The sequence below is a fragment of the Sphaerodactylus townsendi genome, linkage group LG01 (assembly GCF_021028975.2).
Source record: "Sphaerodactylus townsendi isolate TG3544 linkage group LG01, MPM_Stown_v2.3, whole genome shotgun sequence".
Lineage (NCBI taxonomy): Eukaryota > Metazoa > Chordata > Lepidosauria > Squamata > Sphaerodactylidae > Sphaerodactylus > Sphaerodactylus townsendi.
The window spans coordinates 5,398,180-5,420,537 of NC_059425.1; the positions used below are offsets into that span (position 1 = coordinate 5,398,180).

General features: G+C 54.3%; 2 protein-coding genes across 3 annotated transcripts in view; one reads left to right on the forward strand and one right to left on the reverse strand.

Moving 5' to 3' along the window:
• DCAF8 (DDB1 and CUL4 associated factor 8) overlaps window positions 1-3,299 on the reverse strand; it is a 50,704-nt gene extending 47,405 nt beyond the window's left edge. The window contains 7 exon segments of the mRNA XM_048485647.1: window positions 503-547; window positions 652-828; window positions 1,454-1,621; window positions 1,981-2,066; window positions 2,635-2,830; window positions 2,936-3,036; window positions 3,162-3,299. Of these exon segments, the coding sequence (XP_048341604.1) occupies window positions 503-547; window positions 652-828; window positions 1,454-1,621; window positions 1,981-2,066; window positions 2,635-2,830; window positions 2,936-3,036; window positions 3,162-3,219 (831 nt within the window). The 5' untranslated portion in view covers window positions 3,220-3,299.
• Window positions 3,300-3,450: 151 nt separating this feature from the next.
• LRRC71 (leucine rich repeat containing 71) lies at window positions 3,451-19,875 on the forward strand. 2 transcript variants are annotated; one of them, XM_048509327.1, is made up of 15 exons: window positions 3,451-3,667; window positions 3,779-3,898; window positions 6,009-6,149; window positions 6,269-6,344; window positions 6,754-6,828; window positions 6,945-7,013; window positions 7,511-7,670; window positions 14,118-14,201; window positions 14,694-14,783; window positions 15,510-15,620; window positions 16,036-16,141; window positions 16,234-16,322; window positions 18,190-18,298; window positions 18,510-18,628; window positions 19,635-19,875. In XM_048509327.1, the coding sequence occupies exons 1-15, from the start codon at window positions 3,571-3,573 to the stop codon at window positions 19,752-19,754; spliced, it is 1,566 nt and encodes a 521-aa protein (XP_048365284.1). In that variant the 5' UTR covers window positions 3,451-3,570; the 3' UTR covers window positions 19,755-19,875. The 2 variants fall into 2 exon arrangements, with proteins under 2 accessions (XP_048365284.1, XP_048365293.1); XM_048509336.1 differs by lacking the exon at window positions 3,779-3,898.
• The last annotated feature ends 2,483 nt before the right edge of the window (window positions 19,876-22,358 follow it).

Below are 22,358 nucleotides of genomic sequence, written 5' to 3' on the forward strand. Positions count from 1 at the left end.
CTTCTGCTCTATGCCTTCCCTCCTGGCCAGCCTCCGCAACTCCTCCCAGGACACCGACTGCTGACAACCGCCACAAGCACGTGGCCACACGCCACCCCAGTGCCCCACGGCAGCCACCGTCCCCGGAGAGGCCCCACTGCCCGGAAGGGCCTTTCTCCTCCTCTGCTTCTGCCCCACAAAGCCAGGCTGCTCATAGGGGGTGTCGCGCCACCTTCTGACTGGACTGGGCACGAGAAAGGGGGCTGCCACAAGCAGTGCTGGCACCAGAGGTTTGGGGGAAACCCCAGGGGCTCTCCTAGGTGCAGGGGGGCGGCATACAACCCCCAGGGACCCTTCTCGGGTGCTCCACGCAAAATGTTGGAGAGTGAGCTGTCTGGGGGAGACCCGGCTGCTTAGGAAACCCAGAAAACACCCGGCCGTTCTCTGCTGGCCTGAACACGGCGCCCAGACGAAACTCACCAGCCCCCAAACACACACACACACCACACACACACAGACTCACCGATTCCCCAGCCAGTTCCTTGGGAGGGTGGCCCAGGTCTTGGAGCTGGAAGGCAGACGCAGGATTAGCCACCCGAGGCCCCTGGTCCCGATCCCCCCTCCCTCCCTCCCTCCCTCCCTCCCTCCCGCCTCCTCCTGCTGCTGCCTCACTTGCTGCATCAGGTCGAGGACCAGCTCGAATCGGGCCTTCTGCTCCGTGTCGCTGTCGGAGGGCCGCTCGGCCTCGAACTGCTCGCAGATCTTGCCCATGACGCTGTGCTGCTCCTGGTACTTCTCGTACTGCTCTCTGGGCAGCGTGTCGCGGTGGATGCGCAGCCACTCCGGGTACTGGGGGGGCAGGGAGGAGGTGAACATAAGAACGAGCCTGCTGGATCAGACCAGAGTCCATCTAGTCCAGCTCTCTGCTACTCGCAGTGGCCCACCAGGTGCCTTTGGGAGCTCACAGGCAGGAGGTGAAAGCAATGACCTTCTGTGGCTGCTGCTGCTGCTCCCAAGCACCTGGTCTGCTAAGGCATTTGCCGTCTCAAATCAAGGAGGATCAAGACTGGTAGCCAGAGATCGACTTCTCCTCCATAAATCTGTCCAAGCCCCTTTTAAAGCTATCCAGGTGAGTGGCCATCACCACCTCCTGTGGCAGCATATTCCAAACACCAATCACACGTTGCGTGAAGAAGTGTTTCCTTTTATTGGTCCTAATTCTCCCCCCCAGCATTTTCAATGGCTGCCCCCTGTTTCTAGTATGGTGAGAAAGAGAGAAAAATGTCTCTCTGTCAACATTTTCTACCCCAGGCATAATTTTGTAGACTTCAATCATATCCCCCCTCAGCCGCCTCCTCTCCAAACGAAAGAGTCCCAAACGCTGCAGCCTCTCCTCATAGGGAAGGTGCTCCAGGTGGAGCCATGGGGGGGCGGGGGAAGAGGCCAGCCCTTGCCCACCCCGAAGGCCACCCACCTTCTCCGTGATCTCCTTGAGGGACGGGTAGAGGACGTCTTTCGAGAGGAGGTTCTGCATGATGCTCTGCATGAGTGGCAGGAGGTTGCCTTCGCCGCTGCCGTCCCCGTCCTCCAGGCACAGGCCTTCCAGGGTCTTGGCCATCTCCTCCTCAGCCACCGTGGAGTTCTGCCGGGGGGGGGGGGGGTGACACCCCTGAGCCCAAACTCCCGGGGCAGCTGGGCACAGAGGCTCTCAGAGCAAGCTCCACACACACACCCCACCTCCAGTTCTGTCTTTGAGGGCCCAAACGGACAGAGAAAGAGACAACTGTGCCCCCCCCCACAGCTCACAACGTCCCCCGTTCACACACACCCCACTCCCTGGGGCTCATTTCCACCAGCATTCAGGAGGCCTGGCGGGAGTAGGGAGGTTCCTGAGACTGCCGTAAAGTGTGAGTAAGAAATAAATACGCCCCGAGCCTTCCACGTGGCCGGGGGGGGGGGGGCACGGGACCCCCACGTTGCCGCTTCCTCGGAACGGCGTACCTGCAAGTCGTTGGCGTTCTTGGCCAAGCCGGTGAGCGTCTCCTTCAGGCAGGAGGTGAACTCTTGCTGGGACGTGGCGTCGCCTCCTGCAAAGAGAGAGGCGGCAGGAGCTGCGGCTGCTGTCCCCCCACCCCAGACACTGAAGCCCCCCCCCCGGTGCCCGTGCCCATTGCCAGGAGAGCGCCCCCCCTGCCCACTGCCAGCAAGAAGGGCCTCCGGAAGCACAACATGGGTCTGAGGAACGCAGAGACACAACGGCTCCAAAGTCCAGCCACAGCCCGGATTTTGCCCTCCTGCTGCTGCTGCTGTGGTGCCCACTGCTTGTGGCACGCCGGGGGGGGGGGGGGCACCATGAAGGCTCTGTGGGCCCCTCCCTGAACTAATCCTGACAGGAGCAGCGACAGCAGGAACCCCCCCCCCCAACTTTAGGGGGGGGACACTCCGTGGACATGCAGCAAAGACCAGCAGCCCCCCCCCCCTTTTTTTTTTTCTCCCAGGGTGCAGGGGAGGGAAGAAGGGCCCACTCCAGTGCCGGGAGAGGGGGAGCCTCGCAGGCGTTCAGCGGCCGCACTCCTCCTGCCCCCCTGCGTGAGTCCCTGAACGGCGCTCATGCCGGGTTCCCGGGGGAGGCGGAGGGGGGGGGCGCTCGCTGACCGACTCTGCCGGCGGCCTCGGAGAGCTTCTGGAACTGCTGGACCAGGTGGGGCTCCTCGCGAGCCAGGTCGGCCATGGCCTGCTCGAACTCCGCCGTGGCCTGCGAGGCCAGCTCGCCCTCGAACAGCTCCTGGAAGAAGCGCTGCTCCGGCCCCGCCGCCGCCGCCGCCGCCCACACCGGGGAGGGGGACTCCTCCTGCAACGGGGGGGGGGGGAGACACGGGGGGCCGGTCAGCGGCCACGGACGCCGGGCACCCCCCGCCTCCACCCCACCCCCCACCCCCAGCCCTCCGCCCCGCACCTCCCCCGGCGGCCTCTGCCCGGCGGCGGCGCCTCCTCCTTCTCCGCCGCTGGCGTCGTCCGGGGGCGTCGGGGCGGCCTTCTCGAAGTCGTCGAGGGCGCCTGCGGGGAGAGAGGAGGAGAGGAGGAGGAGGAGGAGGAAGCCGGCCCGGCAGCGTCCCCCTCCCGCACAACGCCCCGGCAGGGTAGGGCGCTGCCACCGGGCTCGTCCCTCCCGCGGGCCTTACTCTCCAGCAGCTCGTCCAGCTCCCGGTCCTGCTCCGACGCCGCCGCCGCCGCCGCCATCGCGCCGCTGGACCAGGGGCAGCCCGGATTGGCCGCCGGCGCGGGGAGGAGCCGAAGGAGGAAAGGAGCCCGCCCGGCTCTCCCGCTCCCTCTCCCGGCCCGGAGGAGGCCCTGCTGGCCCTCCTCCCTCCTCCCTGCCCCCCCTCTCTCTCCCGGGTAGACTGCCCCCGAGCGCGGAGGCTCTCCTCCTCTGGCCGGGCGGGGGGCGCGCGGCGGAGGAGCAGCCCCGCCCTCGGCGTCTCCTGTTGCCCGGACAACCGGCCCCGCCCGCCCTTGCAGCTCCCGACAGCCCGGCCGGACGGGGGGGGGGGTCTCGTGTGCCTCGACGCCGCCGCCGCCGCCGCCGCCGCCATGGGGAAGAAGGGGGAGCGCGTCGCCAAGGACAAGACGGCCGCCTTGGAGGAGGAGGCCCGCAACGCCGCCAGGAAAGCCGGAGAGCACGGCGAAGGTGGGTGGGTGGCTGGGTAGGCGGGCGGCAACGACAGCCCTGCCAGGTGGGCCGCCTCGGCAGCCGGGACTCCGACCCCAGGCTCAGCCCCCCGCCCCTCCCTTTCCGCAGAGGAGTACCAGTGCGCCGGCATCCTGGAGCAGGACTTCGCAGAGCTGTGCGCCCGAGCCGGCTTCCAGGAGGTCCCCAAGGTGCTGCCCAGGCCCCACCCCTCGGCCTCCGCGGCGGCAGGTGAGCGGGGGGGGGGGTGCGGCTCCCTCCATCCCTGGGGCATCCCCCCCCCCGCGCCCACCACCACCCCTGCACCCCTCCCAACTTGCCAATATCCTCCTTAAACGGCTGTGCGCAGAACAGCACTCTGGGTGAGGTCTGACCGATGCAGAATACAGAGAGAGGGACGAGGACTTCCCTTCTTATTGATGCAGCCCAGAATCGCATTGGCTTTCTCGGCTGCCACATCACACTGCTGCCTCATTTTCACTTTGTGGTCTACTGAGACTCCCAGATCCCTTTCACATGTACTGTTCCCAAGCCAGGTGTCACCCATCCAATATCTGTGCGTCTGATTTTTTCTGCCAAAGTGTGGAATCTTCCATTTTGTTGAAATTCATTTGGTTATTTTTGGCCCAGCTCTCTAATCTGCCCAGGTCATTTCGAATCCTGCCCCTGTCCTCCAGGGTATTCGGTCCCCCTCCTGATTTGGTATCATCTGCAAATTTCATTCATGTGCTCTCTGCTCTCTCATCCAAGTCATTGATAAAAATATTGAATAGCCCTGGGCCCAGGACAGAACCCCGTGGCACCCCACTAGTCACTCCTCTCCAGGATGAAGATGAGCCATTGATGAGCACCCATTGAGTTCGGCCAGTCAACCAACTCCAAATCCACCCAACAGTTGCATTGTCTAGTCCACATCTTTCCAGCTTACCTGCAAGAATATCATGGGGCACCTTGTCAAAGGCCTTACTAAAATCAAGGTATGCCGCGCCCACAGCATTCCCTTCATCTACCAAGTTTGTCACTCTATTAAAAAAAGAGATAAGTTTATTTTTGAGGAACCCATGTTGATTTTCAGTGATCACATTATTCCCTTCCAAGTGCTTTCAGACTGTCTCCTTAATGATCTGCTCCAGGATCTTTCCTGGTATTGATGTCAGGCTGACCGGGAGGCAGTCGTTTGGGTCCTCTTTTTCCCCCTTTTTGAAGACAACATTAACTCCCCTCCAGTCCACTGGGACTTCTCCTGTTCTCCAGGAGTTCTCAAAGGTTATAGCAAATCCACCCAACAGTTGCACTGTCTAGTCCACATCTTTCCAGCTTACCTGCAAGAATGTCATGGGGCACCTTGTCGAAGGCCTTACTATGCCCACAGCATTCCCTCCATCTACCCAGTTTGTCACTCTATCAAAACAAGAGACAAGATCCGTCTGGCAAGACCTGTTTTTGAGAAACCCAGCAGGGTGAACTCACTGAAGGTCTTCTCAAGTGGGGCCAAGTCTCCAGGCCGAGGGGCCGGCCAGCCCAGAGGGTGGGAAAGTTCCTGCTCACCCAAAGCAACAAGGAAACCAGCCAGGGGGTCCCACTGTGCCCCCTTCTCCTGACCCACCCCACAGTCTCTTGAGAAGAACGCAGGAAGAGCTGAAATCTTGACTGGCCGTACTCGCTTGTTCCTTGCTTATTTTTATTTCAGTCCTGCTTTTCTCCCAGGTGGGGGCCCAGAGCAGCTTTCCCGGACACTCTGGGATGGGCCCAGGGACCCCCGGCAGGCTTTCACGGCCGAGCGAGGGCAGGGAACCTGGTCGTCCATCTGCTGCGCCCCCCCGCCCCCACCCTCCCAGCCGGCATTTCAGCCAAGGCAGATAAAGTCCAAAGAGGAAGCTGGAGCTTCCAACTGTATGGCAAGATCCGGCAGCCTCCAGAAGCCGCAGACCGGCAAAGACAGTTTAGGAGGCCCCATAGCATTGCCCCACCCCCTCAAGGCGAGGGGCGATCGTAGTTCCTGGTATTGGAGGGCCCTGTAGCCTGCAGTCCTCAGGTGTAGCCTACTTGGCTTCTGCATAACGACAGCTCTGCCTGCAGAGGGGGGCACAGGAGGGGGAGTCCAGCCGTGCCCGGAGGCCAGGGGTCCTCAGGTGGGCCCTGCCAGGGCGTCACTGGAGCTGAGCTGGTGCCTCTGCAGCCCTCTGGCGAGGGGCATCGTGTGCCAGGAGCCGGAGTGGGAGGTCCCTGGCGGGTTCCCCTAGAGAGCCAGTGTCTGCAGTGGGCAGAGAGTGAGTGAAGGGAGCTGGCTGGGACTGGACAGGGTCCCCCTTCTTGGCTCAGCCCCCCCTGCCCTCCCCAGAGGAACCGGACCCGCTCGTGGAGAAGGAGTGGCAGAACAGCCTGATGCGGATCCAGGGGAAGTACGCCTACTTCCGACCCGCCATCCAGGTGGAGCTGGAGCACGAAGACCCCAAGTCCACCCGGGAGATCTTCATCCGGGGTGAGCGAGCGAGCGGGCGGGCGGCTTGGCCCTCCCTCCCTCCCCTGGGGCCAGGGGGGGCCCTCTTGGGAAGGGCAGCAGGAGGTCAAAGGACGCCCCCCTCCTTCTGCCCCTGACAGGTTGGAGGCTGGAAGACAAGATGCTGGGCGTCCTGGCCAAGTGCTTGCCAGCCCTCTCCCACCTCCAGACCATCCGGTGAGTGAGCGAGTGCGGCTCGGCTGCTCCACTGAAGTACCTTCCTTTGTGCTCTTGGCCCACCTGCCAGGCAGGTTGCTCTGCCAGAGGCCACTGGCCATGGGACGGGCCTCCCCCGCAGTCCTGAGGCCTGGCTCCCCTAGGCCTTGCCCCCAAGCAACAGGTGGGGACAGCCCGTGGGCCTGCTTCCAGCTCTGGAGTGCAGCTGCCTGGGACTGATGCCGTGGTGGGCTTCGCTGGGCTGGCTAGAGGGGCCGCCTTTCTCCCAGCTGCCTCCACGTGCGGCGGGGGGTCTCATGGCCCCCTCGGCTCCCTCCACCCCTTGGGTTCTCCCAAGCTTGATGGAGGCTTCCAGCTAGCCTGGTCTTCCTCCTTTGCCAGATCACCCATCTGTCTGTCTTTCTTGCAGCCTCTGGAAGGTGGGCCTGACGGACCTCTCCCTGCTCTCCTTGATCGCCGTCCTGCCAAACTGCCCCACCGTCAAGTAAGGGGGCACCAGGGATTGGGGCCGGAGGGAGGGAGGGAGGGCGGGAGGGAGAGGTCCCCCTTGGGGGGTGGGGGTTGTATCAATGGCTTGGTGGTGTTTCCCGCCTCCTGCAGGGTGCTGTCGCTGGAAGGGAATCCACTGCCTGAGCGGTCTTTCTACAAGCTGATTGGCGAAGACAGCACGTAAGGGTGGGCTCGTCTGCAGAGGGGGGACGCGGCTCCTGCGCCGAGGGGCTTCCAGAGCCCAGGAGTGGCCCCTGGGGCAGAGGGCCTAGAAGGGGGTGGCCCATGTGGTACAGCCTCTGCCCAGGTTGGGGGGATATCAATCCAAACTCTTCCTCCTCCTCCTCTTCTTCCTCTTCCTCCTCCTCCTCCTCTTCTTCCTCCTCCTCCTCCTCCTCCTCCTCCTCCTCCTCGGAGCTCCATCCTTTCTGCCCAACCTCTGCCCTCTGGCTGGCCCTTCACCCCGCCTTCTGCCCCTCAGCTGTGGTTTCCTCCTTTGCATGGGCTGATGCAGCAGGGTCAGTTATGCCCACATAAGCCTGGCGGGGAGGGAAGAGGTGGTTTGGCGGTGGGGAGGGGCTCTGTGCTAGCAGAGCAAGCCGGGGGCTTCCTGGGCCCGGTGGGTATGGACCGCTCTCCTTCCGCCCCCTGCTGAGTCCCCTCGCCTCTCTGCTCAGCTTGGCCCACGTCTCCCTGCGTAACAACAACATTGACGACGAAGCCACCTCTCTGATTGCTCAGGCGCTTTCGTCCCTCCGGACCTCCAACAAGACCCTGGCCTCCATCAATCTCAGCTACAATTTCATCACTGACGTGGGAGCAGCCTCCCTGGCGAACGTGAGCCCTGCGAGGCGGGCCAGGGCCTTTGGGAAGCTCCCCAAACACAAACACTGCTGGGAGAGGGACAGCAGGAAAAAAAATACTAAAAAACATCACACCTCCTCAGTGTAAAGGGCAGGACACGTCAGCCAAGGAACACAGTGCGGCAAAATCAGAAAAATTAATATTGGGACAGAATTAAACTGACTTGTGCTGAATACAAATTCAAAAAAGATTCTCACAAAAAGTACACACAAGTAGTAATTAGCACATGCCCCTGACACCTTCACAGATCATTCACAGCAGAAAAAAAAACCAGGAGCTTAAAGGGGAGATTACAATGTGAGATTCCTGAATCTGAGCTCATTCACAAGTTCAATGAAGCCCCCAGTGGTGAATAGGGAAGTCGGATTCTTATCGCACTATGGGTGTCATTTTCTATCCTTCTGCTCTAATTAAGATGATTACCTTTTGCATTATATCTCTGCACCCTTTTTAAAAACCCAACATAATTTATTAATTTTTTATCAAACATAACGGAAGAAGAAAAAAAAGGAACACAGAAAAGAGAATGGTAATAAGTTCATCTGCTTTAACAACAATACTGAGGGATTTTAAAAGACAATTTAGGATAAGTAATTATTTAAAAAACCCTGCATTTATACACTTATATATTGAAATCATACCAGCTACGCTTGGGATTAAGCAGCACTTTACATTTTGTAAACTGGGAATAGGATTCCCATTTTAAATTCATGTATAGGTCATTTGTTTAAAAAAAATTGGTGAGTTTCGCCATACAGCAAAACTCTCTTGTTTTGTTCTCCCAAATCTCTTGGGAGGGGATATTTCCCATTTTCCAGGTAGAAGAATAAATAATTCTTTCTGCTATTAAGTACAAAAAACATTTTTGGTGATTTTTTGGTAAATTTTTGGGTAGAATACCCAACAACATGACTTTGGAATCCATTTGAAATTTAATTTTTATTTTATTTTTTGCAATTTTGTATGAATTTAGTATTCAGATTTCTTTTGGTCTTTGACAGTAGTTAGCAATAAACAAAACTGCACTGGTGACTGTGTGTCTTTCGGTTCTTGTTTGCATTGCATCCTAAACAGAATAGCAAATATATACAGTCAAACCAATACTGAAAGATATAAGGCCAGCCAAGCCTAAAAAACAAGGACTGTATATATAGGGATACAAGGCAATGTGGTATAAGCAGTTAGTTTGAGTGTAATTTCAACAGATACTTCATAAACCGTTCATAAAGATTATTCATACAGATATATTGTGGTTATTTAACTGGATAGAAAGGTAATAAACACACATATAATGAGAGCATGTCATAAACATTGTCCATGAGCCGCAGGGAAACCTGCAATAGTCATATTGCGTTCCAGTCCAGTAAAGAAAGTCAGTATCTCCAAAGATTCAAATGAATCCAAAAATATTTAGATGAGTTGTGGTAGAACAGCAACAGCTCCCACAGCGAAGTGATGAAGAAACTTCACGGCGACAGCAACCACATTAAGCAGAAACTGGCGTTGCTGCCCAGCTAGTCCCGCGTTTTCAATAGAAATTTCTTCCGATAGCGTTCAGGTAATTAGATTGAATTCTCTAGCATTTGTATTGCTGTTTGCTTAGCTAAACACGCCATAAAATAAGAGAATTCAGTCTAATTACCTGAAGCGCCTGAAGCAATTTCTAATAAGCGTGGACTAACTGCATATGCGGCGTTCTAAATGTCTGCTATTATCGCCATCGTAATTGCTGGATCTGTTGCTAACGCCAACTACCTACAACTCATCCTAATATTTTGCGATTCGATTAATTTGTTGGAGATGAACTTCTGCAACTGAGCGACAATAGCACTGTCTTTATTAGGATTTCTGCACCTCTGGACCAATGCTATGTTGCTCGACATCTTTCTCATAATGCTGTTTATTACGGATAAGCTATTAGCTCTTTCCACAGCTAATATATGTATGAAGAAATTACTCAAACTATCTGCTGAAACCTCATATTTCTTCCACGACCTATCTCCTATTCAGTCCTTGTTTTCAAACCCAGCTGTTTCTCCTATCTTCGGTAACCGATACGACCATCCTGCAAGGTGGTCTACTGCTCACCATTGAAAGCCACGCTGCTTCAGCAATGGTTTCATCCACTACATATGAAAAAAGAACGAGATTTTTCTCAGCATTTCCAGCACATTCTCTTATATTTTTTTTGTCCATTAAAAATGTTTTCTAGGGTTATATACCATCTGTAAAACATAAGAACATAAGAACATAAGAACAAGCCAGCTGGATCAGACCAAAGTCCATCTAGTCCAGCTCTCTGCTACTCGCAGTGGCCCACCAGGTGCCTTTGGGAGCTCACATGCAGGATGTGAACGCAATGGCGTTCTGTGGCTGTTGCTCCCGAGCACCTGGTCTGTTAACGCATTTGCAATCTCAGATTACAAGAAGGATCAAGATTGGTAGCCGCCGTCGACTTCTCCTCCCATCAATCCTGTCCATCGGCCCTTTTAAAGCTATCCAGGTGAGTGGCCATCACCACCTCCTGTGGCAGCATATTCCAAACACCAATCCATGTTAGCATTGAAGAAGTGTTTCCTTTTATTAGTCCTAATTCTTCCCCAGCATTTTCAATGAATGCCCCTGGTTCTAGTATTGTGAAGAAGAGAATAATTTCTCTACTCAACATTTTCTACCCCATGCATAATTTTGTAGACTTCAATCATGTATCCCCTCAAGACGTACACTCCTCTCCAAACTAAAGAGTCCCTAAGCTGCAGCAGCTCCTCATGCGAGGAAAGGTGCTCCAGTCCCTCAATCATCCCTCGTTGCCCTTCTCTGCACTTTTTTTCCTCTCTTCGAGTATCCTTTTTGAGATCACGTGACCAGAACTGGACACAGTACTCCAAGTCGCGGTCGCACCACTGCTTTATCAAGGAGCATGACAATCTTTGCAGTTTATTATCAATTCCTATTTCTAATGATCCCCAGCATAGAGTTTGCCTTTTTCACAGCTGCAATGCATTGAGTTGACATTCCCACTTTGGAACTATCAACTTAAGGCGCCTAAATCCCTTTCCTGGTCACTGTGACTGATAGCACTGACTCCTGTGGCGATGTTAATGTGAAGTTTGGATTTTTTTGCCCCTATGTGCATCACTTTACATTTTGCTACATTGAACTGCATTTGCCATTTCTGGAGCCCACTCACCTAATTTATCAAGGTCTGCTTGGAATCTTAGCAATCGCTTTGTGGTTCTCACCCTACCTACATAATTTGGTATCATCTGCCAAACTTGGCCACCACGCTACCCACCCCTACTTCCAGGTCATTTATGAATAAGTTAAAGAGCACTGGTCCCAAAGCGGATCCTTGGGGACACCACTCCCGACATCTCTCCATTGTGAGAACTTCCCATTTACACCCACTCTTTGTTTCCTGTTTCTCAACCAGTTTTTAATCCATAGGAGGACTTCCCCTCTTATTCCTTCATTGCTGAGTTTTCTCAACAGTCTCTGAGTGAGGAACTTTGTCAAAAGCCTTTTGGAAATCCAAGTAGACAATGTCCACCGGTTCCCCCTTATCCACATGCCTGTTTACACCCTCAAAGAACTCTAGTAAGTTTGTAAGACAGTTGGGTGAAGACAAAGTGAGAAGATCAGCAATTTCATGCTTGAGCTCTTTAAGAACTCTTGGGTGAATGCAATCTGGGCCAGGGGATTTGGTAACATTTAGTTTATCAATGGCTGCCAGAACTTCTTCCTTGTCTACCACTATCTTCGCTAGTTCTCTGCGCATTAAGCCTCCTAAGAAGCTTGGTTCAGGTGCAGGAATTTTCCTCACCACTTCCTCTTGGGTGAAGCCAGATGCAAAGAATTCATTCAGCTTCTCTGCAATCTCCCTGTCATCTTTTAGCACACCTTTGTTCCTTTGTCATCCTACTTGAACCTCTACAGCACCATACTTGCTGGCTTCCTGCTTTTGATGTACTTGAAGAACTGTTTGTTGCTGGTCTTGATGTTAAAAGCAGCCATCGTTCCTCATAATCCTTTTGCACCAAAGCTTACAGCTAACTTGCTTCTCTTTTGCCACCATTTGTGTTCCCTCTCATATTCTTCATCAGCCAAACTGGACTTCCATTTTCTAAAAGACATTTTCTTTTTTCTGATAATTTCCTCAACCTCTCTTTGTTAACCATGGTGGCTTTCTTTTTGGACTGGGTGCTGCCGCTTTTCTAACCTGTGGAACACACTCCAGCTGAGCTTTATTACTGTGTTTTTTAAATAACCTCCAAGCATCCTGGACAGTTTGACTCTCTTGATTTTCCCTTTCGAAGCTTCCTGCGCACTATCCACCTCATCTTTGAAATTTCTACCGCTTTCTGAAGGCAGATGTAACTACATTAGTAGTTGCCTACTTGTTCGCGTAGCATGCTAAGATACTGAATCTGACAGCATTGTGGTCGCTGTTCCCTATCGGCTCAACAACACTGACTTCCTGCACCAGGTCCTGGGTCCCACATAGAATTAGATCTAGGATCACCTCTCCCCTGGTTGGTTCCACAACCATCTGCTCTAAGCCGCAGTCATTTAGCATATCCAGGAATGCTCTCTCCTTACTATGACCTGAACATGCATTTTTCCAGTTTATATGGGGATAGTTAAAATCACCCATTACCACTACATTTTTGTTTTGTAAAACATCTTATATAAAATTTTTCTCAGCTGGTGACTAGTAGTAAATTTAATATTTTTGTCTATAGTGTTTCCACTGTTGAAACTAGATCTCCTCTTAACATTTTGCGTCCATTTCATCATGCAACTCTTAACTTGTCCAGTTTCTGAGTCATATTTAAAGTAATAACAAATTCTTCCCATTAAATGTTGTTTTTGTTGATCAATTTCTCCTTTAAATTCTGACATTTCTTTTAGGAAACCTCCTGAACCAAGATAATTTTAATTTGGACCATCTTAATAAATCTTTTATTTTTTTCCAAACAACCCAATAGTTGTCTTTAAATAACATTTCATTATGTCCAAATATCTCAGTTTTAGAATGAACATAACAGTTTGTAATTTTGTGGACCTCTGTATTTCTTGTTCTGTTCGAGCATTTAAAATGATCTTTCTTTTAGTTCTATTAATTTTGTAGCCAGAAAAGGATCCATTCATCTCAGTTAGTTCCATCAGGCGTTTAATTGATTCTTGAGGGGCCACAATCATTAGTACTAAATCGTCTGCATATCATTTCAATTTAAATTCCTCATTGCCCACATGAGTTCCTTTGATTTTGGAGTCATCTCTTATTGCTGATGCCATCATTTCTAATGCCAAATGGAACGACAAGGGAGATAAAGGACATCCCTGCCAGGTGCCCTTTTCAGTCTTTGATTCTTGCATTATATAATCTCTGCATCCCGAGTTCCTTTTGCACCTGCTGACTGGGATATAAGGGATATAGCAGAGCTCTCCGTTCCAGCTTGTATCTGATGAAGGGAGCTCTTGACTCTCAAAAGCTCTTATCCCCCAAATCTTTTTGGTCTCTCAGATACTCCTGAACTTGTCTCTAGCTGTAGATAGCCAATTTTTTTCCCCAATAACATAAAAGAGAATGGTATGTGAGAGACTGCCAGAACTTCCTACATTGCATGTGCTTATTGTTTGGGCATGGAAATTTGCCAATTGAACATTCATTTGATTGTCTTCACATTATTCCGATGAAGATACGTGTCAAGAACATCAGGACGGTGTGTTTTGCCTGCCCTCCTGGTGAACTCACAGCCATTTTATTCATTGGCTGACCCGTCCTGTCCATTACGATGACACCGGGCAGTGCCCTTTAGTGTATTTTTTCCTCTCGGGGGGGACACAGGGCCTTCCCCTTGGGCGTTGCTTCTGGGAGAGGGAGGCTGGGCCACTCCCTGCAGGAAGAAAGGCAGCCAGCCATGGGGGCGGGGAGAAGCAGCTGTTCGAGCCTACTTCTGTTGCTGCTGGGCCAGCAGGCTGTGGTGCCCAGTGGTCACAGACCTTTTCCGCTCTTTTCCTTTTTATTGATAAGCATATAATTTGCTTTTGCTGATGGGGGTGGGGGGATAAAGCAGTGGTGGCGAACCTTTGGCACTCCAGATGTTATGGACTACAATTCCCATCAGCCCCTGCCAGCATGACCAATTGGCCATGCTGGGGGGCTGATGGGAATTGTAGTCCATAACATCTGGAGTGCCAAAGGTTCGCCACCACGGGGATAAAAGATGTTCTTATTTGAAGTCAAGCGGTAGCTGACTGTAGTCCTCGATTAGGGGTGAAAATGGGAGACATGTGCTGGGAAAGAACTTCTTGACTCCCGGTCAGACCGATTCGATTTGAAGGGCCAGGCAGGGGGTGATGTGAGACCCTTCTGAGGCCGCTCTGTGCATGTTCTGTGTTGCTTTTGGCCAGCAGGCCCTGCGCCTCAACCGCTCTCTGCTCTCCCTGTCTTTGTCACACAACCGCATTGGAGATGAGGGCGCCGTAAAGCTTGCAGAGGTCAGTCTTGAGGGAGGGCACATCTTGTGAGGAAGCCCGGGTGGTCTTGGGGGCTGCAGGGCAAAGCTGCAGCAAGACGGCTTGGTCCCCCCAGAGAGAACTTTGCTGTGGGCAGGTGGAGTCGACGGGGAAGGAGAGGGGCAGGCCGGCCGGATGCTGGAGGGCGTAGGATGGCCTCTGCCCTCTTCTTCCTTCCCCGGCAGTGCAGAGCGAGGGGGCCTGTGGCACAGGTGGGGCAAGGGGGCTGGGGGCACCCCCTCCTGCCGAGGCCCACGCAGACCCTGAGCGTGGAGATTTGTGCCAGTCGTCCTCTTCCAGGGCAGGAAGCCCTTGCTACGGGCACGGGTGACTCATTAGCCCTCCCCTCCACTGTTCCCAGGGGCTAGAAGGGGGCTTGCAGTGGGCGCCCAGTGAGCGTGGCCTTCCTTGCAGGGGGGATGGGGAATGCCAGCCCGTGGCAGCAACTGTAACGTGCCCTGCTTGCCCCCACAGATTCTTGCCCCGTTTGCCCTCACTCACAGCGAGATCGTTGAGAGGCGGCGCCTCTTGCTGGAAAAGGAGAGCCAGGAGCCCTGCCGGATGGTAAGGAGAAGGGGGTGAGCCCCCACCCCACCCCCGGGAGCGTGGCCCCTCCCTTTCCTTCGTCACGATGGGGTCTCCAAGCAGAGGGGCCCGGGGCACACAGCTCACCGATCTCCTCTGGGGAAGGAGAGCATCTTGGATCACCAGGAGCAGCAGTGGCGTAGGAGGTTAAGAGCTCGTGTTATCTAATCTGGAGGAACCGGGTTTGATTCCCAGCTCTGCCGCCTGAGCTGTGGAGGCTTATCTGGGGAATTCAGATTAGCCTGTGCACACCTACTGCCATACACACGCCAGCTGGGTGACCTTGGGCTAGTCACAGCTTCTCGGAGCTCTCTCAGCCCCACCCACCTCGCAGGGTGTTTGTTGTGAGGGGGGAAGGGAAAGGAGATTGTAAGCCCCTTTGAGCCTCCTGCAGGAGAGAAAGGGGGGATATAAATCCAAACTACTTCTCCTCTTCTTCTTCCTCTCCTTCTTCTTCTTCCTCTTCCTCTTCTTGGATTGTCTTCCTTAAAGGGGAGGCAACAGACGGCCCTGTCTAAGCCCGAATGTTTCTGTGGTCCGCAGGGGGGTGGGTGGGGGGTGTCACTGTCCTGCACCCCCATCCCTCGTGCAGAGACGGCCACTCCTGCCCTGGGGATTGCTGCCCCCTTGGGGAGGGTCTCTTGGAGCAGAGCCTGGTCGGCCTGCTGCCCCCCAAATGCCCCCCTTCTCTTGGCTCTCCCCCAGCCCCAGCGGTACTCGGAATCGAAGGCCGACCGTCCCGCCAGCCATGCCAGCAGCACCACACTGGACAAGCTGCAGCCCGTCAAGACCGGCAAAGCCACTGGCAAGAAGAAAGTGAGGCCCCAAAGCCCTGCAGCAGGCTCTAGCCTGGGGGCTCCCTGAGTTTCCCCCCTCCCCTCCCCTCCCCTCCTCTCCCCCACCCTTTCCTTTCTCTGCATCAGTGCTCCCCCCGCCCCTCACAACTACACACACTCGGCCCCGCAAACATCCCTGCCCTTCCCCAGGAGATGGGGCGGGGGGTGAAGCAATCCGAGCGCACCTTTAGCCAAGGATTTGGAGGATAAACAATAGGAGAACATCCCCCCCGCCCACAAACAACAGGGGCTTCTGGTGGACTTCCTGGTTAAGGCCTGGCTCAAGAGCCATCTTCCGGGGGGCGGGGGGGGTGTAGAGGCGAGGTGGCCCTTGGGTGGTTCTCTGTCCGTTCCCTGGTGCCTGAACTCGGCTCTGCGTTCTCTGACCCTGACAGGAGCCGGCCAAGAAAGAGGAGAAGGGGCAGGGCGGTGGCGGGGCAGCCCCTCAGGCCGGAGGAGCCGCTCAGACCAAGAAGGAAGAGGTCAAGCAAGCCAAGAAAGGTCTGTCCCAAACCGGCCCCTCGGCTGGGGGGGAAGGGGGGGCTTTGCCACAGAGGTCCTCCCTAACCCCACCACGCTGCTTCGCTCCCCAGCCATTCCCGCCCCAGAACAGAAAGCAGCTCGTGGCAAAGGAACGAAATCTGGCAACAAAGACAGACGGTCCCAAATCACGGAAGTGGAGGTAAGAGCCAGCCGACCCCCAGGAGCACCTCCATGGGAGACCAGGACCCCAGCCCAGTCCCCCTAAGCCCGTGGTGGCAAACCTTTGGCACTCCAGATGTTATGGACTACAATTCCCATCAGCCCCTGTTAATTGGCCATGCTGGCAGGGGCTGATGGGAATTGTAGTCCATAACATCTGGAGTGTCAAAGGTTCGCCACCACTGCCCTAAGCCCTGGGGCAGGGCCTGCACCGAAGCCTCCAGGTGGGGAGGCAGGAAGCCACCTTCCAGGGCCACCTGCGAGAGCCGCCCAGCGGAAGGTCAGGCCCCTGCAGCCTCCCCAGCGGCCTCTGAGATTTATTTACCCCCTCCATCCTGCCCTCATAAAGGCCAGCAAGGCAGCAGACAACCTGAAAATGTGCACAATGAAATCCAATCTTTAAAACCATTAAAACAGAGATCTGAATTTAGAGATCTGAATTTATCATGTATGTTTATGCTGCGTTTTTGTTTGGTTTAATGGTTTTAAATATTTGATTTTATTATGTATGTTTATGCTGCGGCCAGACAGGCTTGTCAGGGATTGGGCAGCCCTTTAGGTCATAGGTGTCAAACTCGCGGCCCTCCAGATGTTATGGACTACGGTTCCCATAAATGGGAAGTTCTCACAATGGAGAGATGTAAAGGAGTGGTGTCCCCCAAGGATCCGTATTGGGACCAGTGCTCTTTAACCTATTCATAAATGACCTGGAAGTAGGGGGGTGGGTGAAAGTGTTGAGTCAGAGTTTCTGGCAGATGTTACCAAATTATGGTAGGAATTGGTGAGGAAGACACAAAGGATTGCGAAGAGCTCCAAGCGGACCTTGATAAACTAGGTGAGTGGGCTCAGAAATGGCAAATGCAGTTCAATGTAGCAAAATGTAAAGTGATGCACATAGGGGCAAAAAATCCAAGCTTCACGAAAATGCACGCTACAAGGGTCGAAGTGCTACATCAGTCACAGACCAGGGAAAGGGATTTGGGCGTCTTAGTTGATAGTTCCATGGGAATGTCAACTCAATGCATGGCAGCTGTGAAAAAGGCAAACTCTATGCTGGAGATAATTAGGAAAGGAGTTGATCATAAAACTGCAAGGATTGTCATGCCCTTATATAAAGCCGTGGTGCGACCGCACTTGGAGTCCTGTGTTCAGTTCTGGTCGCCACATCTCAAAAAGGATATCGAAGAGATAGAAAAAGTGCAGAGAAGAGCAGCTGAGGATGATTGGGGACATGGAGCACCTTCCCTATGAGGAGAGGCTGCAGCGTTTGGGACTCTTTAGTTTGGAGAGGAGACGTCTGAGGGGGGGATATGATTGAAGTCTATAAAATTATGCATAGGGTAGAAAATGTTGACAGAGAGACATTTTTCTCTCTTTCTCACAATACTAGAACCAGGGGGCATTCATTGAAAATGCTGGGGGGAAGAATTAGAACTAATAAAAGGAAACACTTCTTCACGCAACGTGTGGTTGGTGTTTGGAATATGCTGCCACAGGAGGTGGTGATGGCCACTAACCCGGATAGCTTTCAAAGGGGCTTGGACAGATTTATGGAGAAGTCGATGTTTGGCTACCAATCTTGATCCTCCTTGATCTGAGGTTGCAAATGCCTTAGCAGACCAGGTGCTCGGGAGCAGCAGCCGCAGAAGACCATTGCTTTCACCTCCTGCAGGTGAGCTCCCAAAGGTACCTGGTGGGCCACTGCGAGTAGCAGAGAGCTGGACTAGATGGACTCTGGTCTGATCCAGCATGCTTGTTCTTATGTTTTTATGCCAACCCAGGAACACCTCACCCCCAGGCCGCCTGGGGTGAGACCCCCTCACTGACGGAGCTGCTGTTGTTTGCAGGCGCTGGAGCCCACAGAGACAGTGAACCCGCTCCTGGAACTTGCCGAACACAGTGATGGGAAAGTTTTCCTGCCAGGAAATCGCGTCCTGATCTACTTGAACCTCATTCGTAGGTTGGGGGCGGGGGGGGGGGGGGGGCTTGGCCGGTTCATATCCAACCCCCGGGTGTTTGGGGCTCATTTGGAGCTCCGCAATGGGCCAGACTCCGGATGGCGTTCCGTGGAAGGGCCTCGGGCTTCTTGAAGAGGAGGAGGTGACGAAGGCAGAGCAGGAGCTTGTGGCCTTCATTCTTTCCTCGTCTCTGTCACTCTCCCCTCCAGGTAACCAAATCTCAGAGCTGGGCCTGAAGGCTTTTGTGACGGCCGTGGAGCAGCAGGCGAGCAAAGCGCCCAGCAGCGGAGGGAAGGGCCCTGCGGGGCTCCTGCATCTCGCCCTGGGGGTGAGTCTGAGTCCCAGGGTCGCGGCAACGGGAGGCCAAGTGCGGGCCCCAAAACCTCTGGCCCCTAAATTGCACCTCTCGCTTCATTCCTTGTCGGGGGGGGGAAGGTCCCGTGGATTTAGGGGGGCCCCAACACTTTAGGGCCAAGTACGGACGTTCAGCCTAAAACAGGGGTCCTCAACCTGCGGCTCTCCAGATGTTCATGGACTACAAATCCCATCAGCCCCTGCCAGCATGGTCAATTGGCTGATAGGAATTGTAATTCATGAACATCTGGAGAGCCGCAGGTTGCAGACCCCTGGCCTAAAAGATGGACTGGGTGGGAGGAAGTGGAACGAAAGGGGAAGGCGACATGGGCGGCCCTTCTCAGAGCAAATGGGTTTTTGCACCAGAACTGGAAGGATTTACGAGCCACGTCTGAAGCTCAGTTCCCAGATATGCCGGGCAGGAAACAGCGGCCCTTTCTCTGCAAGCCCCTGGCCACGTTTGGCAAATGTTTAAGAAAACAACCCGTTTGTCTGCACTCCCCCCTGCCCTGGAAAACGCTTCCTGGCTGCCGTTTTGTGGCCATTCCTTTTTTAAGGTTCTTCTTAGATTGACCGCTGCACAGCCTCGTGCCACAATTCCCTCAGAGCCACATCTGCGTAGCAATGTAGCCATGACCCTCCCTCCCAAATTAAAATAAAAACTGGTGGGAACGCAGCGCGAGACGGCTGCTGCAGGCTGAGAAAATGGCTCCAGGGAGGAAGGCCGGGGGCTGTGGGGTGGCCTGGGACACTTTCTAAAGAGACGGCACAGCAACTGAAAACATTTCCAAAAAGGAATCACCAAGCTACAGCGCACAAATGAACTGTTTTGGGCTCAACGCCATGCGGAACTCCTCGGAGGAAATGCTTTATATCCTGCCTCAAAACGTTCCATTTGGTCTGTGTGGAAAAGGCCGGGATTGGCAGCTCCCAGCTCTTGCTATTCTCTTTCTCTCTCTCTCTGATTCTGACCCTCTCAGAAAAACAAGTTCCCCTCAGACAGCAAGTCCTTTGCCCGGATCCAAGAGCTGATGGCTCCTCGTGACCCCCTCCCGAAGTCAGCCAAGACACCCGAGGATGAACAGGGCTCCACTGCGTAGCACCCGCCAGCACCCAACCCCAGCCTCTCCCTTCCGGCTGTGCCTTCGAACTCCACTGAGTGGAGCCAGAGCAGACCTCTCCAGCTCTGAGCAGAGTGCAAATAAACGACTGGTTCTGCTAGAATGGCCTCATCCTTCCTGGGTCCAGAACGCGATCTTGAATGCAGAGAAGAGCATTTAGAGCAGTGATGGAGAACCTATGGCACGGGTGCCAGAGGTGGCACTCAGAGCCCTCTCTGTGGGCACACACAGAGTGCCCCCCCACACACATCTAGGCTGGCCTGGGCCACTGGGCTTGATTATTATAATTAAACTGAAGACCTAGTTTTGGGGAAGTAGTGTAAGTAATCCTGTTAAGCGCTGTTAAACTAAAGTGCAGTCCTTTACCTGAGAGTAAGCTCGGTTGCTGGCAATGGGGCTTGCTTCTGAGTAAACCCTCCTAGGGTCATGACTCACCCGTTGGAAGAGTTGCATGGTTGCTTCAAAGCAAAGCCACCAACTACCACCAAGCTTACTCCTGAGCAATGTACGCCTTGGAGCCAACCTTTTTTTCTAAACAAAAACCTCAGTATTCAGGTTAAATTACCGTGTTGGCACTTTGTGATAAATAAGTAGGTTTTGGGTTGCAATGGGCACTCGGTCTCGAAAAGGTTCGCCATCATTGATTTAGAGGGAGAGGGCTGGGGGCCACGGGAGCTGTGTTCGATTGAGAGCCAGCAGGCCCGAACACCGTGCTGAGGCAGAGAGGGAAAGCCAGAGAGCTGAGAGGGAAATCACCCTCCCTGTCCTGGGAAGGCAGATGTTGCCGATGAAGGTGTGTGTAATGAGCGCCAGTGTGGTGTGGTGGTTTACAGCAGGTGGATTCTAATCTGGAGAACTGGGTTTGATTCCCCACTCCTCCACCTGCGTGGCAGAGGCTTATCTGGTGAACCAGATGTGTTTCCGCACTCCTATGTTCCTGCTGAGTGACCTTGGGCCAGTCACAGTTCTCTCAGGACTCTCTCAGCCCCACCTGCCTCACAAGATGTCTGAAAGGGGCTTGTCAGCCACCTTGAGCCTCCTTACAGGAGAGAAAGGTGAGATATAAATCCTAACTCCTCCTCTTCTAATGGAAGGCAGAGCCCACCGCGGGGCTTTGAGGCCTCCCCTCTACAGCTGGGCCTGCAGGCTGATCCCGTTCACCAAGAGGCTGCTGAGCACAGGTGCGCTCTCCCCGGGCAGGTGTCCTTCCCAGCCTCTGATTCCTCCCGCCTCCCCCCCCCCCAGCCATGCCAGAACGTCATCATCAAAGTGCCAGGCGCCACTGAAGCTTGCGCGCGGTTTTTCCGGCAAATGTCCAAAATGCAGTCAGCTCTGCAGAGGTGCAAGGTTGCCCAGTGCTGAGCAGACTCCCCCTAAGGGAGGCGAGGAGGGCGGTGCCTCTGGTCAGACTTCCCTTCTTGCCAGGTTCACCTGAGGTCACCACTAACTCTGCCCCAAGGGTCTTTGCCATCGGCCTCCTTTACAGTCAACACGGGAAGGCTCCGCTCCGCCTTCAAAGGGAAACTCATCTTAAGGCAGAAGAAACCCCCTGCCCCCCGCCCCCCCCCCCCAATGCCCTTACACAGGTATGGCAAGATAACTTTGGTGGGGCTCCTGGGGGACGGACAAGGCCTTGATATGATTGGAAACTGACCCCAAAAGCCACGCAGGCGGGCAGTAGAGAGAAGGCTATTTTGCCTTTTCCGTGAAAATAATATTTACCATTGGCAGAAAGAAAATTTGTTTGGAATTGGTGTTTGGAATCTGCTGCCACAGGAGGTGGTGACGGCCACTCACCTGGATAGCTTTAAAAGGGGCTTGGACAGATTTATGGAGAAGTTGATCTATGGCTCCAATCTTGATCCTCCTTGATCTGAGATTACAAATGCCTTAACAGACCAGGTGCTTGGGAGCAGCAGCAGCAGCAGCAGAAAGCCATTGCTTTCACCTCCTGCATGTGAGCTCCCAAAGGCACCTGGTGGGCCACTGTGAGTCGCAGAGTGCTGGACTAGATGGACTCTGGTCTGATCCAGCAGGCTCTTTCTTATGTTCTTAAAATAAAAAATGGCGCTTAGCAAACAGGACGGCATCACAGCTGGGTTCCTCTACAACCTCTGTTTTCAGTGTCATACTGTTGGTGCTGCGGGGTGGGGTGGGGTGGGGGGCAACCAAGGTGTTAGCCCACCCACCCAAGGCTTGGGGCAGTTGAGGCTTGTCCAGGCTCCAGCCAACTCCGTCCTCCCAGCAGACTGTTCAAGGCTCGGCTGGGGAGCAGAGACTCTGCGCCTCTCTCAGCCAAGTGCCCAGAGCAAGGCTGACTCTCTCAGCACCAGGGAGACCAACCACCAGAGCTCCCTTCCCAAAGCAGACCCCCACCCCCACGCCACACACAGAACCTGAGGGTAAAGGGGCTGAGGCTGCCTCCTCACTTCTGGGGGCCCAGGAGGGGACGACCCCCTGCCTTCCCCATGCAAGCCAGGGTGACTGGGACAAAGGCCTTTGTTACCAGACTGACCCATGGTGGGTGGGAGGAGGGCACTGTTCCAAGGACAATGGCTCTGCCCATCCTGGGGTGCCTAGCAG

Excerpts from the sequence above, each read along its gene's own strand:
- LRRC71 (XM_048509327.1), top strand. The coding sequence starts at position 3,571 with ATGGGGAAGAAGGGGGAGCGCGTCGCCAAGGACAAGACGGCCGCCTTG. Across the intron at positions 16,323-18,189 it reads CCCAAATCACGGAAGTGGAG|GCGCTGGAGCCCACAGAGAC; the intron begins GTAAGAGCCAGC and ends TGTTGTTTGCAG. Across the intron at positions 18,629-19,634 it reads TCCTGCATCTCGCCCTGGGG|AAAAACAAGTTCCCCTCAGA; the intron begins GTGAGTCTGAGT and ends TGACCCTCTCAG.